The sequence below is a fragment of the Paroedura picta genome, chromosome 7 (assembly GCF_049243985.1).
Source record: "Paroedura picta isolate Pp20150507F chromosome 7, Ppicta_v3.0, whole genome shotgun sequence".
Lineage (NCBI taxonomy): Eukaryota > Metazoa > Chordata > Lepidosauria > Squamata > Gekkonidae > Paroedura > Paroedura picta.
Window position 1 is genome coordinate 30,767,185 of NC_135375.1, and position 16,188 is coordinate 30,783,372.

At 39.4% G+C, this 16,188-nt stretch overlaps 1 protein-coding gene across 3 annotated transcripts in view; it reads left to right on the forward strand.

The window, feature by feature from the left end:
- The window catches only part of ERBIN (erbb2 interacting protein), a 92,305-nt gene that overhangs the window by 53,670 nt on the left and 22,447 nt on the right, over positions 1 to 16,188 (forward strand). For 2 of the 3 annotated variants that reach the window (XM_077347267.1, XM_077347269.1), the window contains exons 11-21: positions 842 to 914; positions 1,553 to 1,682; positions 3,276 to 3,391; positions 3,761 to 3,830; positions 5,373 to 5,472; positions 7,321 to 7,442; positions 7,962 to 8,132; positions 9,940 to 10,122; positions 11,974 to 12,088; positions 12,534 to 12,717; positions 13,961 to 15,497. In XM_077347267.1, coding sequence (XP_077203382.1) covers positions 842 to 914; positions 1,553 to 1,682; positions 3,276 to 3,391; positions 3,761 to 3,830; positions 5,373 to 5,472; positions 7,321 to 7,442; positions 7,962 to 8,132; positions 9,940 to 10,122; positions 11,974 to 12,088; positions 12,534 to 12,717; positions 13,961 to 15,497 — 2,801 coding nt within the window. The remainder of the gene's footprint in view (positions 1 to 841; positions 915 to 1,552; positions 1,683 to 3,275; positions 3,392 to 3,760; positions 3,831 to 5,372; positions 5,473 to 7,320; positions 7,443 to 7,961; positions 8,133 to 9,939; positions 10,123 to 11,973; positions 12,089 to 12,533; positions 12,718 to 13,960; positions 15,498 to 16,188) is intronic. The other variant, XM_077347268.1, reaches the window with a different exon arrangement.

The window sequence follows — 16,188 nt, forward strand, 5'->3', positions numbered from 1 at the left end:
TCTACCAATTAAACATCAACCAGCCCTCAGAAGATCTGAAAATGCAGAACAGGCAGTTTTATATTTTAATAATTTTTAAAACTTAAAAACTTTAATTGTTTAACTGTTATAAATTGTATTGTTTTATTCTGATGTTACCCTCCCTGTGTCAACCCAAAAGGCCAGGATTATAAAAATACATCATCATCATCAATAATAATAATAATAATAATAATAATAATAATAATAATAATAATAATAATAAATGCAGAAGCCCTTATAAAATACTAGCTACCTGATCTGAGAGCCAGCATGATGTAGTTGTTAAGGAGCAGCAGACTCTAAAATGGAGAACTGGGTTTGATTCCCTATTCCTCCACATGCTGCTAGCTTGTTGACCTTGGGCTAGTCACAGGTCTTATAAACTGTTATTGCAGAACAGTTCTCTTAGAGCTTTTTCAGCCCCACCTATTTTACAGGGCATCTGTTGTAGGAAGAGGAAAGGAAATGTATTTGTAGACCGCTTTGGGTAGTGAAAAGCAGGGTACAAAAATAGCACTTCTGGATAGCAGGGTATTAAAAAAATCATACCTTCTGCCACCAAGGCAACTAACCAGATAAAACATGCTTAATGAAAGTACACCTTAAAAGCCATTAAAACCAAAGGTAAAATACACACACCAACGCCTTCTCCACCACGAAGTTGCTGTATGTTTCCCAGTACCTCCATTTCTCAGTACCTATAAGAAACAACATTTTGCTGTTATCTTCTTTCTTTTGTACCCTGAATTGGGGGTTTGTGTGTGTGTGTGTGTGTGTGGGTCTATTTTAATAAGGGTTTTGTTTGTTTGTTTCATAACAGGTTCTCTAAAGAAATTAACCATTCTTAAAATTGATGAGAATCAGCTTATGTATTTGCCAGACTCCATTGGAGGGTAGGTGTTTCTGCATGATCTTTTTGATCTAGGTTCTAAGAATGATAGCTACTTCGGTTTGCTATTTGGTTTATATTTAGAGGATTATTCCCTTCTCCATCAAATTAGCACAGGGCTCACTGACCTCATTGAATCCGTGGGTGCTTTCAAATGGTATTAACAATTTTGAGAAGGGAATGGGTCCTACCACAAAATGGCTGCCATGGTATACTGGGGCTAATCTTAAAACATTGGGAGGCTGCAATCCAAGCATGGAGGCAGCTGAGTCTAAATGTATAGTCTCGATAGACATGAAGATGAAGCCTTCTGCTCCAGTGAGGTGGAGCCAGGACTGGCTATCTGTTTTAGAAGAAAAACAAATGAGTGCAATATTAGCCATCAGAAAGTATAAATATCATGGTGCATGTAGACACCATACAGGGTATCACTGCTCTAGCATATCCATTGAGCTCAAATAGTTTTGAAGGAGTGCTGCAGGTAGCTTGGATCATATGCCTTAGTTCATATTTTGAAGTAGCTCTGTAGTTTATTTTCCACTTTGTGTTATGAACTGATCCCACTGGGATTTTCCATAATGGATTTTAAAATCATGCTAATTCCGTTGGACTTGTTTTTCAATGCATTCATTTTTTATTCAGGTTAACATCTGTTGAAGAACTGGACTGTAGCTTCAATGAGATTGAAGCTCTGCCTTCATCTATTGGACAGCTCTGTAATATAAGGACTTTTGCTGCAGATCATAACTTTTTAACACAGTTGCCACCAGAGGTATGTTCAGATTCAGTGACTTGTTAATCTGATTTTGATTTAGAAGAAGAGTAGAAGAGTTGGTTCTTATATGCCAATTTGCTCAGTACTCTACTAAAAATATTCAATTCTAACACTGAAATAATGTTTCCATTTACATAACCTGGCCAGTAACTATCACTGAAACTTCTTGCCAGTTGAGATTAGTTAGGTTTTTTTTTGTGCGGTAGGACGTAACAGTTATATAGCAAAGTAAATAAACATTAAAAAGTAGCACCTTTTAGTGTTAATTCTAAACAGCAGCAGGCTATAAAAGCCAGCCATGACTGAAGGTTGTAAGAGAGACTCTGGGTTCATAAGTAGTACAATATGAAAATAAGAAATGCGTTGTATATCAGTTTATAAAAACACCAAAATATTAAGTCAAATACTTGAGGAATAGTATCTGAGGTGATATAAAGGCTCTATTGCAATTTAAATATTTATGGTTATAGCAGCCAATTAGTATAAATTTATATTTTGTAAGATAAAAATAACATAAAACTTTGATTAAAGTTATTTAAATTTGCTTTTTTCTAAATCGCCCTGCCCTTTGATGAACTGCGTCTAAACTAGAATAACCTTGGGGCTCCAGTCTACATCAGATGTGTGCTCTGCAACAGAGCAATGCTGTGGATGGGTGTGATCTCTGCATTCCTTTGAAAGGTGTTGGTGCTGAGTCATTTGCACAGTAGCAGGGATTTACTGTGCTATCTTAAGCTGGGTTTTCCTTTAGGAAGCCCATTGATTTCAATGGATTTAGAAGGGTTATAACTCTGCTAAGGATAGCAGTGACAATGTGCACGTTGGTCCCTCCTCTTACTTTCTACCATATCAGATCCCTGTGCTCCCAGTTAGCTAAGAGAGACAAGCCAATTACAGCTTGGGAGGGTTGCTACCAAGGGCAAATCTTGCCTGCAGCCTTTAGGTGAGCAAAGTACATAATCTCATTGAGACACAAATCTCTTCTTGTGGAGCAGAGCTCCTTTCCTTTTTCATCCAAAATAATGTGAATCTTAGTGCTATAACACTCAACTTAGAACATTAAAAAAGTGAATGGAAGATAATGTCATTAAAAGGGGCAGGGAAAAGAATAGCACTGTAGGAAGCACTATGAACTTCTTATATGTCACACACACCCAATACCTTTATTGGCACAAAGCAGATTAGCAAAATGAACAGAGATAGTCAGGATACTTCAATCAGTTTAAATTTAAAAACTGAAGACAAAAATTCAGCCATAATAAAGGTGACATTGGCATCCTTATCGCTCAACAAAAATTGACAGGTCAGGTCTTTTGAATGATTTCTCCATTTGGTTATAAGAGGTATAACATGCCTTCGCTGGACAATAAACAAGGGGAATCTTAGTGAACAGAAGTTGCCATTGAATATTTATTTAGAAAATGCATATGCTGCCTTTCCAAAGATGTGCTTCAGGTGGGGGTCGTTAGAAAAAACAGCATAAAATTAATTCTGATTAGCCATTAAAACCCAATCCAGAGCATTTAAAATGTTCTGCAGTTAATACTTTCAATTGCTGAGTAATCAAGGTCTTTGTTTGTTTGTTTTCAGATTGGCAACTGGAAACATGTAACTGTTCTGTTTTTACATTCAAATAAGCTGGAGTTTCTCCCGGAGGAAATGGGTGATATGCAGAAATTAAAAGTTATCAATCTAAGTGATAATAGGTTTGTGATTTGCATTTTTCTGCGGAATATGACTTGCATTCTTCCATAGGATATATGAAATGTAATTAATAATGAAGGTTAGGTTGGGTGAATTTTGAGCAATCAACCCTCAATTTATCCTATTGCATTGGGGTATTATAAGGGGAAAGATTAGGTAGGGCAGGAGTTATGTGTATCACTCTGAGCTCCTTGGAGAAGTGGTGGAATAAAAATTTAATAAATGCATCATTCCATCTCAGTTAAATGGCCCTTTAAGGTAAGGATGTTATCAAGTTTTATTCACATTGCCAAAAGGTATAGATGATGTCTCTGATGTGTTCTTGAGGCATTCGTCTTGACACATTCTTATATTTATTTCTTTATTCACAGATTGAAATATTTGCCTTATAGCTTTACAAAGCTGCAACAGTTGACTGCTATGTGGTTATCGGACAATCAGGTGGGCATTACTTAAATACAATTGGATTTTCTGAATTTTACTTTCTTTAAACCAAGCTTCTAAAAATTAGCAGTGAGACTTTAGCAATAAGACTAGAAAAATCATCTTATAAAAATTAAGCTTGAATATAACAATTGTTTCTACATTGGTTATTTCTCACAAAAATTTGCACAGCTTTTCCCACTGCCTCAAATTTGTTTGATACTAGTATGCAGCTAAACTTGTTTAGGACTGTCTAGAATCTGTGATCTTATTGGTATATGTGGCCTGCTTGTTTGACATGTAGTTTAAAAAGTGTTCTTTCTTTAAGCCCTAGCATTAATAATAAAGGCAGTAAGTATACATTGCAGGAAGAGAATGTAGGTATAGATTAAATAGGCTCTCATGTGGGGCCTTCTTGCAGAGAAGTACACAGCAGGCTATTCCAGTGCCCTAGGGAGGAGTAGGAAATATTTGTTGGCTGAGGATTCTTTGCAGGACCAGAACCAGCCATATCAGATTAAATAAGTTCTTTGTCCCCTCTTGTAAATTGAAAAAAAAATGTTCTATACCAGTGTGTATATTGACCTCTGATGAAGATTGCTGTGATCGCAACGCTTTTCATTTGTGGTGTACACCCTGCCATGTTTTATGAGTGCCCAATACATATGAGATACTTTTATGGTTTTTAAACATTTTTGAGCTATTAATAAACTTTCTATTTTTCTATATTTTCTGTATTCTATATTTATCCCTAACCTTTATAGATCAAATAGTAACTTATTTTGCTTTTACACTTGGATAGAGTAGGAGTTGCCAAATTCAGGATCCAGAGGAAATAATACAAATGTGGTAGGGGATCATATGAATTGACAGGGATTATTTTGTGTAATTGCAGTTCACATTCTAAAAAGACAAGCTATCTCTGAATTTGAATAATGGCATATGAGTGTAGTAGTAAAACATGCTAAAAGTAACAAAATCTTGAGGTGCTGCCTGTACATGCTGTTCTTTCCAGTTCTGCCATTGTACTCGTATGTGCATATTTTTGGCTATTCTGGCCTTATAAATATTTTACATGCTTTCACAAAGTTTGGGTAAGAATCTCAGTAAGAATAAGAATGATCAATAATAATCTGTTACTTTAATAGCTAGTGAAGGATCCCTCTTATTTCAAAAATATCCACTGTGTTTTATTTAAAGGAGTACATTGTCCATTGTTGCCCAGGGAGATTTTTAGAATACACTTTTTTTTCTGTCTTGGATTTTATAGCTAGGATTTTATGGCCAGGAAGCGTATCAGATTGTGTGTTAGGCGTATTCAGATATCACAGATTGTTCATGAAAAGAACAAGGTAGTAAGACCACGAGCTCATGTGCTCTTTCCCCCTACTTTGGTAGGCTCCTGAGACTGTAGACTTCCTGATGTTCTTTGATTTGTGATCTTGGCACAATAGGAAGAAGGAAGGGAGCAAGAGTGCTTGAGCATCGACCTTTACTGGTTGAACCGTGTATGACCAGTATGTGCATTCTTAACACAATGTACCTCTTTTGTATTCTCAGTCTAAACCTCTCATTCCCCTTCAAAAAGAAGCAGACCCAGAAACACAGAAAACGGTACTTACTAATTACATGTTTCCTCAACAACCAAGATCTGAAGATGGTAAGAACTTTGTCATCAAAAATTCTGCTAGCTCAGTGGTTCTCAACCTGGGGGTCGGGATCCCTTTGGGGGTTGAATGACCCTTTCACAGGGGTTGCAGGAGGGCGAGCAGCTTTGCCGGTGGGGTGCCAACACTGTTGCCACTCATGAATTTATATACAATGTATATACAATTATTTATTTATAACCAATTTATATACAATCATGAACAACGGATCATGCCATTGATCAGATTGGTTTAATTTCTGTAGAAATTAAAGAACACTTTGCATAATTTTATTGTTGGGGGTCACCACAACATGAAGAACTGTATTAAGGAGTTGTGGCATTAGGAAGGTTGAGTACCACAAGGAGCTTGTGAGTTGAAGAGTGCAAATTTGGGGGGAAGGCATGTTGAAGAAGCAATCTGCCAATTATGAGAGTCCCAGGCTGTTCAGGACATTAAAGGTAATCACTATGGGTATGCATTTGGATAATCTAAACTGAAAAAAATACCCAAAATATAGCTTATTGGTATTTTGTGGGTATTAATTCAGCCAGATTTCCCCCCTATTTACCTGGATATCCAAAATGACTGGCTTGAAAAATCCAGAAAAGATTCCAGATTTCTATCAGTTTAAATGTCTTCAGAGTTCATGCTTGTGCCACCATAGCTTGCAAAATGCATTTAAATTTTAAAGGGATTGTTATTTCCTTTAAAGTTTAAATACCTTTCTTCTATTGGAAACTATGGAGGATGGAGGCATCTTCTTTGAGGGTTCATAGAATTAGTCCAATCTTTTTGAAACATGATGGGGAAGGTTTGGGGACAGATACCAGCAGCTATGCTATAAATTTGCTGCCTCTACCTAACCAAATAAAGCCCAGCCCCCCAGAACCCTAGGCATCCCCAGTTTGATTCTCCTCTATAGTCTATGCTGGGGACTATTAACTGTAGGCAATAATGGAGCTGAAAAAATCCAACATTCCTGAATCCGAATACCATATCAGAATTGGGATTTAGGAATATTGGAAAATACCGATATTTTTCAGGTTCAATATATCTAAATATGCAGAATACTGGTTTTTGTTTTTTCTCACCCCTAGTAAATGACCTAGGACTCAATAGGCAGCCCATGCAGCTATTTCTAGAAAGGATAGATATAATCACTCCAAGGAGAATCTGTCAGCACTCTTGCCACTGTGTTCTGAACTGCCTATAGTTTCTGGAGTGCTTTCAAGAGCAGCCTTACGTAAAGCATATTACACTCGTGTGTGGCATGCATCACTGTGGTTAGGTCAGAATAGGATGGATATTGCAACCTTTAAATGCCCATGATTTTGTAACTGGGAGTGCTGAGGGATAATACTGGCAATTTCACAGATCAGCTTCCGGGTCCGACAGAACAAATATGGTCTCAGCACAATGGGTAGATGAAAGCCCATGAGTCTTAAAAGCTGCATAGTAACAACTCAGTCCGTTCTTTTTTTCAAACCAGAGAAGTTGAAAATAAAAAGGCTAAGGAAATCCATATCCTTGGACTTGATGATTTAAACAGGAGCCAAACAACTGCTAATTGTGATATATAGTGTTCTTCTTAATAGAATAGGGAATTTGAGCTTATCAAAGAAGAATTGGCATAGTTCCAGTTGACAAGTGATTGCCTGTGTGCCAGCTTATGGATTTTACCTATGAAAATGTGAGCTTCCAGTTCATCAAACTGTGTTGTTTAAATTGGCAACTTCCCTGTTTCCATTCATAATGTATACAATATATTCAAAAGAAAAGTAGTTAATAAGAAACATTAATCATTGTGTAAAGTACTTTTGTTTGCATGGTAATGAACTTTTCTTTTTTTTTCTTTTTAGTTATGTTCATATCAGATAATGAAAGTTTCAATCCTTCACTTTGGGAAGAACAAAGGAAACAGCGGGCTCAGGTGGCTTTTGAATGTGATGAAGACAAAGATGAAAGGGAGGCACCACCCAGGGTATGTAATAGCTTTATGTTACCATGGTTTACTTCAGAAGTTTCAAATGTAACATCTGCTTTGGTAGGATCATTTACTGTCAGTAATCTTTGGCCTCAGTGCCTTTTTTCCACCCCCTTCTACAATGCCCTTCATATCCATTGTAAAATTCTTGAGAATCACAGCTTTAACTTCAAAAACCTGCATGCACAGTATTTTACCCAAAGTTAATAGAGCATAAAATGGTTTATGAGTTCCTGGTGTGAAATAACTAATGTGTAGAAGGTCTTGACCTGGCTAGTGCTTGGATGAAAAGATAACCTTGGGAACCTGGTGTAAGCTCACATTGTTCCTTAGAGAAAGGACGAGGTAGAAATGTAGTAAAGGGAGTTTTGTTGCTTTGTAGTGGTTCAATGTCAGGAGCCCATTCAGGAATGTAATGGAATGTTCCTTTGCTCCCCTGGTTGTATCTATCACACTGATGCTCAAAATTAGTAGCAGTATTTAACTTTATGGAGTTTTTTTTTTTTTTTTACTCAGGAGGGCAATTTGAAGAGATATCCAACACCTTACCCTGATGAGCTGAAGAATATGGTCAAAACAGTTCAGACAATAGTACATAGATTGAAAGATGAAGAAAACCCAGAAGATGCTCATAAAGATGCAAAGCAAGAAAATCAGCAAGTTTTAGTAAAGGATGTAGGTGTAAAGGTTAGACTAATATATTTTCACAAGTTTTGAAAAACTTTCCATTGTATGATATTGTGAAATATTATAATACTAGCAAGAAAGTCCATTGCAACGAGGAATGCAATGGGCACTAGGACCCAGGGGACACCTGGAGGTGCAGACCTCTCTCCGTTTCTCTCTCCCTCTCGCTTCATGTCTCTCCGTATGCCTCGCAGCAGGAAGCATATCAGGTAATTAGGGCTCATTCTTAGGAGGGAAGCAGATCTGGTGTGCAGTTTGGGGCAGCTCTCTCTGTCTCTCTCTCACTCTGTCGCAGCAGGGGCGGCTCTATTTCTGTCTCTCTCTGTTGGTGGCAGCACGAACCGTAGCAGGTAAGTAGGGCCCCTTCTTAGGGAAGCAAGGGCTGGTCAGCAGCTTGGGGCAGCTTTCTCTGTATCTCTCTCTGCCTCCCTGGCAGCAGGAGCGATAGGAGGGAATGAGGGCTCATGTTCCGTCTGGCAGGGCACTCTGTGTCTGTCTCTGGCATGGCTGAGAGGAATGTGGCTAGTGTCCATGGAGGGAGGGCGGGAGCTGTAGGGGCAGGGGCAATCAGGGTGCAGCCAGTGTTGCTGTCTGCACTCTGATTGGACTTATTCCAACTTGCACAGCCGGACACATTCTACCCCCCATGCTGTTTCACAAATATATAGAGAAACCATGGATAAGGATGAACCAAGGATCTTCATGTGCATTTCCATAAACAGTTGCACATTGGTCTTAAATAAATAATCTAAATAAACAGGCCCATGATACCATCCCGACCTCCCTCAACTACTCACTGGTGGTGGGGGCTGGGATAGGCAGCTGCCTCTTCCACCCAGATTTCCCATCCCCTGGTGTGGTAGCCAGGAGGCAGTGGAGGTTTGCAGGGCTTCTGCAAACAAGGCACTTGACTTTCCCAGCCATTGGTGAGTATTGCTTAGCATGTCTTGCTTGCTGCGTCTTGCTTGCCTCCTCCCTTCTGGTGACAGCAGTATAAGCGTCTGGCATCACTGCTGAGGCCTCGCCACTCTTTATTGCCTTAGTGCTGCCAATGGAGTCCGGGGAGGGGGAAATGCTGTGATCCCCGCCATGCTCCCGCCATGACCTCCAGGCTCCTGTGGTGAGAGCTTGGGAGGGGGGGGGGAGATGCTGCGTCCAGTGCACTTTTAAAGTGGAATACGCCCCTACTATTTAAATATTTTAATGTGTGCTACCTCGGGAACCCCCACAGGTAGAATGATGGCATAAAAATATTTTAAGTAATTTAAACAAATACTTACCTTAAAATGTGTAGGGTCAGTGGTATAATGGTTAGAGTGTATTTAGAAATGGGGAATTGGGTACAAATCCCTGCTTAGCTGTGGAAGAGGTGGCATAAGGCTATAATGCTGCTCTGGGCAACTTGATGGTGGGGTAGGAAACACGAATGAAAAAAGATTGTTAAACACGGTTTACAAATAGATGTGTATTCTAGCATTTTAATGTATTTTTAGTCAGCAATATAGTTTAGCAGAGTCAAGTGCCACGGTTTGTTGTGATTGGAAAAATTAGGCATACAAGACAGAGGAAAGCTGTAGTGGATGGAATACTGTGGATTAAGATCTAATGGCAAAATACTGTTGTCTTTCTGGGGTCACCACCAAAACTTTAGGAGGAGAGTAGCTTCGTGTTATCTGTGTACTTACTGATGTGGAGGACTTCACCATGGATACTTAAAGCTGAACCTACTCTAATAGACAATCTGATGAGTTCTCTCACTTTCAGTATGCTTTCCTTAACAATGTGAATGTCTTTAAATCTACCATAGACATCAGAAATCACTACATCAAAGAACAAATTAGAAAATGAGGAGGTTATCATGTTTGGAAATTGCTTACAGAAGCCTAACCAGCTAGAGGCTGAGAAAAGCTCTGGAAACTCACAGATGAATGCTCAAGTTAAAATCTCAGAAAACGCAGTACCGATTGCTAATCACGAAGAAATGCCTGAGGTATGTATTTAAGTAGCTGTAAGTACTGTACTACTGTATGTAGTAGCCAGGGGTGTGCAATGTGATCTAAAAAATTAAAATAGCTTAGTAAAATACATTTTAGGAATAATTTCTTTTTAAAAATCATTAAAAATTCAGGTAAAAACAATATCTGGAAAGTAATAACAGAAAACTAAAACAATCCAAGTATTATCAGCTCTGAATGCCTTCCTTAAAAAATCATGTTTTACTTAAGAGTTGACAGGTTATATCCAGTTATATTTAACTACCAGTTAAGCCTGTTGTACAGAAAATACAGTGGGCTCTAGGCATTCCCTTTCAATACTCCCCCCAGCCTTCTAAATTAGGGGGGAGTATTGAAAAGGACTGTGGATCGCCTAAAGGTGATTGTGACAGCGGTGGGGCTTTCAGGATCCACTGTAGTGTGGGGGTGTGATCCCATTAAAGGCTCCTAACCTTTGCTGGGAGCCTTGAAAGGCTGCTTGTTAGCCCTCCACATGTTACAGCTGACTTTGTCACCCATGGGGCTGTCACAGTCAGCTGTAATGCAGTGTGGATTGTCCCTTTAAAGGCTTCCAACCTTGGCTGGGAGCCTTTAAAGACTGCTGGAGCCTCCCCCATTACTGCTGATTTTGACAGCCTGTGTGACTATCACAGTCAGCTGTGCTGCATGGGCGGGCAGCTTCTTTTTTGCCTGGGAGCCTTTAATGGCTGCTGAGTCTCCCCCCCCCCATGGCTGTCATGATCAGCTGTAATGGGGCAGCTCTGTCACTTTAAATACCTCTGCTAGTGGGGTTGCATCATGAATCTTCATAATATTGGAACTAGCTTGTATCAGTAACTTTGGAGTGTAATTCAGAGAACATCAAATAGTATCTTGTAGTACTTTAAGAAGCTGGTTCATACCTCATTTATACCTACCTACAAGAACGGTTCATTAATTTAAAAATGGAGGCTGTCAATGAAGGATGATGGGGGTATTCAAGCCAAAGGCTTAGAACTTAATTTAGCCCATCCCTCTGACATCAATTCTACCAGAGGCAGTGTATTTCAAGTATTTTTGAAATGCTTAGATCAGAAGTAGGATTATTTCAGATAAAGTCTGTTGATTCCCACCTAAAGCAGCCAGCACCGCAGCGCGGGGTGGGAGGGGAGGTTCTGCGCCTGCGCTTGTGCACCGACCGGCACGCCAGCGCCCATGCCTCCCCTCCTCCCCACATTGTGGTGCTGGCTGCTTTGGGCGGGAATGGCCGTTCTGGACGCCAAAGCGCCCAACCCTAATTGATACACTGCTTGAGTCACTATTAGAGCAATTCTGGAAAAGAAGTCTTGAGGGCAAGAAGCTGGTAGTTAATTTGAGGGAAATTAAAATGTACTTTCTTCTGATGCTTCAGTACCTCAAGGACAGGGGATTTGTTGTATGTAATTTCGCACAAATTATGCTATTTGGTGTTGTCATAGGATCTACAAATAAAAATGTATATGAGGTAATTCAACAATATTCCAAGTGTTAGAAATGGAACTACAAGTTGATACATCAAAGAGAAACATGGATATAGGCTTGTATTGGTCCTGCTTGCTCTTTTCTGCTGATGCTGTTGATCCAAAGAGGAGAAGGGGGGGATGTCCTTGGTGTATAGCTGTTTTCTGAAGCACAGCCATCTGACTGAAGCTTTCCATTAAAGCTATGCTTTTCTGAAGCCGCCTCAGTGCTGAACTAAAAAACAAAAACAAAATGGGGAAACTGCACTGTGAAATGTTCAGATGTACTTAAAGGTCACCTAGGATAATAGTTTTCATTTTGGTTAGCATCTATAAATGTGCATCATATTTTTTCTGTCCTTTTAACAGGAGTCAGAAGATCTCTCCTCTGATGAAGAAATGAAGATAGCAGAAATGAGGCCGCCATTGATAGAAACTTCCATTAATCAACCCAAAGTGGTAGCCCTTGGAAGCAGCAAAAAAGGTAAGCAGAAATAAGACCACCATTGATCTAAACTTCCATTCATCAACCAGAAGTGGTAGCCCCTGGTAGCAGCAAAGAAGACTGGCATAAACTGTCTGACAGGTTTTCTGAACATTTTATAGCACACATATAGACATGCTGTTCTGACCGAGCAGTAATATCAAGGCTCTCTCAGTCTCACCTACCTCACAGGGTGTCGGCTGTGAGTAGAGGAAAGGGATGGTGATTGTAAGCCGCTTTGAGACTCCTCCTCTTCCTAAGAAGTCCATTTATTTCAGTAGTAGGGAAGTTTTCTTTTATCCAGGGCAAACTCAAATAGAGCTGTTTAGGTCTGAAATTCTAGGTTTTACAAACAATGTACTTACGCATATTCAACAGAATGTGAATGTTTGTTTTCTGGGAGCTAACTATATGTACATGCTAAACTGGACTGCATTTTTTTTAGATGACAGTAGAGATGCTGATTCATTGTCAGATGAACCTACCCACAACAGCAACCAAAACAACAGCAATTGTTCTTCTCCTTCTCGGATGTCCGATTCAGTTTCTCTGAATACTGACAGCAGCCATGAAGCATCACTGTGCTCTCCAGAGAAAGAAAGAAACATATCCATCACTTCCAAAATTAGGTTTGGAAAACTTTACACAATAACTATATTTGGAATATTGAGTGTAATTGCTGAGTTGTTGACATTTGTTTTAGAACACTAACTGTGAAATTGTGATCTCTACTTTGAAATAGAGTTCCCATATTATATTTCTAATTCTGCTTGCAGTGTACCTTGAAGTGCCCTTCTGATGTGGTTTGACGTTGTTGTCCCAAGAAGGGCATTTTTGAATTGGAAGAACCCATTGTGGCCAAATTAGAGTAAGAAGGCACCAGGAGCCTTCACATAAATGTTCCCATTACCACCCATACCTAACCCAAACATCATATGAAAGCAAATACCATCACTTATCCAGCTTTATGAGGCTGTAGGGTAGCCAGTACCTTTAGAATATTATTACCTTGACTGTCCCCCAGTAGCTCTGAATGGGGGAGGGGGAATTGGAGGGATAGTCTCTCCCACTCCCTCCCTCCATGGTAGTGGTAGCATAATTGCAGCTGGCATGAGAGTAGAAGGGGAAGATATTGTTCTTGGCTAAGATGGCATTGGGTTTACGTCTATTATACAGGAAGGAAGGTTTTTGCATTCTTCTTTGCTTGACATATAGCTGAAGATGCTCAGCTGATTTGGTCACTTGAGAGGCTAAAATTTCCCTCCCCTCACAATGCTGGCATAGTTATAAGAACAGAAGAGCCCTGCTGGACCAGACTAAAGGTCCAGCATCCTGTCTTACATGATGGCCAACCCATTCCTCTGGACAGCAAGGCATAAAAGGCAAATACTTTGCCCCGATGTTGCCTTATGGAACTGGGATTCAGAGACTGACTCTCTCTGAACACATCTTTCATGAATCTATCTAACCCCCTTTTAAAATTGTTTATTCCTGTGGCCATCATTACATCCTCTGGCAGTGAATTCTACATTTTAATCACTCTCTGTAAAGTAATCTTTCCATTTGTCATCCTGAATGTACTGCCTGTCTTCAATGGATATCCTCAAGTTCTAGCATTTGAGGAGAAGAAGAAAATTTTATTTTTGTCAACTCTCTTCACTCCAGCTGACAGGTAGTCTGCAGATTGCAACCTTACACTGCTATGTTCCCATTTGTTTGGCTGCTTCCTATCTGACAGAGTTTTCATTGGATTCTAGAAGTTTTAATAATGATCAGATGGCGCAGAATAATTTAAAAAAGCATACACCTACCAAAAGTTATATTAGAAGGTTAGTGTTATATTCTTGAATTAAACGGCATTTTTGTTTTCAGGAAAGAAGATGAAAATTCGAATAGCTTATTACAAAATGGAGGTGAAATAAATGTCACAGAAGAAGAAAAACTGGTTGCCCAAGATAAAGTTACCAATTTTACTGAATTTGCATTAAGTATTGAAGAGCGATTAGCTTTAATAGAGAAAGGTGTTGAACTAAACAGTGCTACTGATGAAAGTCACAAAGTTCAGCAAATCAGCATGAATATCTGCAAGTTGGCTGGTGAGGAAGGAATGCAATCAAATGTGGAACGAATAAAAACACAGGAAGTAGCATCCATTAAGGGCTTTTTAAACAACAACTTTAAAGAGGAGATGGAGCACATGGGAAATAAAAAGAAATCTAATCTGTGCCCTCTAAATAATGTCAATGGACATTCTGAAGAAATATCTCACTCTTCAGGAAAATCAGAATTGAAGAGAAGTGCTACACTTGATACAGATTCCTCTTCCGAAATGTGTCTGTCAAGGAGCACTGAAGATTTGTCCCCACAGCGAAGTGGGCCAGTTGTGAAATCTCATAGCATAACCAACATGGACATGGGCGCTCTGAAAATCTATGATATTATCAGCGACAATGGATCACAGCAACCAAGTCCAGTAGTGAAATCAGCACCTGCACTTCCAGAAGGAAAAAATATTGTCCGTAGCAAGTCAGCGACTCTTCTTTGTGACCAGCCATTGCAAGTATTTCCTGGATCTTCATCATCATCATCTGATCTAATATGTACAAAAACAGTTTTCAAGTTTGATTCAAATCATAATCCTGAAGGTACTAATGTAATAAGAGAGCAAGGGACAAATACTTCACAACCACCCAGTAATCCCCAGTATAACATTCAATACAGCAGCAGTATGGCAGCCAAAGACTCTTTGTGGCCTCAAAAGCAGCATTCTCTCATTGAACAAAGTTGTTTGCACCCTCAACGCTTGCCAAGATCAGATACTATAGAAGGTTGCAATTCTGCAAAATATTCTGCCAACATGAATTTTTCTAACCATAACAATGTTAGAGCAAATGCTGCATATAATATGCATCAAAGAATGGGTGGGAGGCACATGGAAATGTGGGCTGTTTCACCAAATGATAGACTTCTTTCAGGGGCAACCAGAAATACCCTTCAACGGCAAAGTAGTGTATCTTCCACTGCTTCCATGAACACTGGTGATACTGGACCTCCCCGACGTCCTCAGATTCCTGAAGGGGATTATTTAACATACAGGGATTTGCATTCGATGGGAAGAGTCCCACCCATAATGTCAGGAGGACAACAAAGACCACTTTCTGCAAGAACCTATAGTGTTGATGGTCCGAATGTACCCCGACCTCAGAGTGCTCGCCCCTCAGTAAATGAAATACCAGAGAGAACTATGTCAGTTAGTGACTTCAATTATTCGAGGACTAGTCCCTCTAAAAGAACCAACCCAAGAGTTAATTCTGAACACTCTCTGTTAGATGGCCCAGGAAAAAATAAAGTCCCTCATGACTGGAGGGAACAGGTGCTGCGACACATTGAGGCCAAAAAGTTAGAAAAGGTAAGACATTTTCTGTTCATTCTATAAAACTGAGCCATCCAGCTACTTTGAGTGATGCGCATGTTCTGAATTACAATAGCGTGTATTGTAGTTTTAATAATGTGATACATGTGGATGAATTCAGCTATACAATAACTGATAGTATAAAAATCCCAATATTTACGGTAGTTCTAAAAGCCCTGAAAAAGTTCTTTGCTGTAAAGTTTAGTATATGAGAAATCTAAGTCATAGTGATTTCTTGGATATTCAGACTTTAACCCATAAGAATGGGATAAGGGGCAATGTTACCCCAGTGACATTGGTGTGGTATTGTGTCCAATGATAATCTCTGAGGAGGTAGTAGACGGATCCTTCTTAAGTGCCGTCCCTCTCAGAAAGCTATGCAAACTGGCCATGTAATTTATGATTGTTGTTTGATCATTAGTGTAAATATGTAGACTCTGTCCTTCAAAAAAAGCAGCCAAACCTGACTGTGGAAAAGTGTACAACTGATTGCTAACTATGGCTCCATCATGGAGATCAAAAGATTATCACAGCAAAGACATTGGGGGTTAAAGCCTTACAATAAAGCCACTCCCAGTTGTACAAAAACCTCATTTTTGTTAATTAATAGCATAAAAAACCTGAGTCTTTTGACAGCTGAGATGTATCATGAGAAGACTTCATTAAGTAGTATTTTTGATTGCCATGG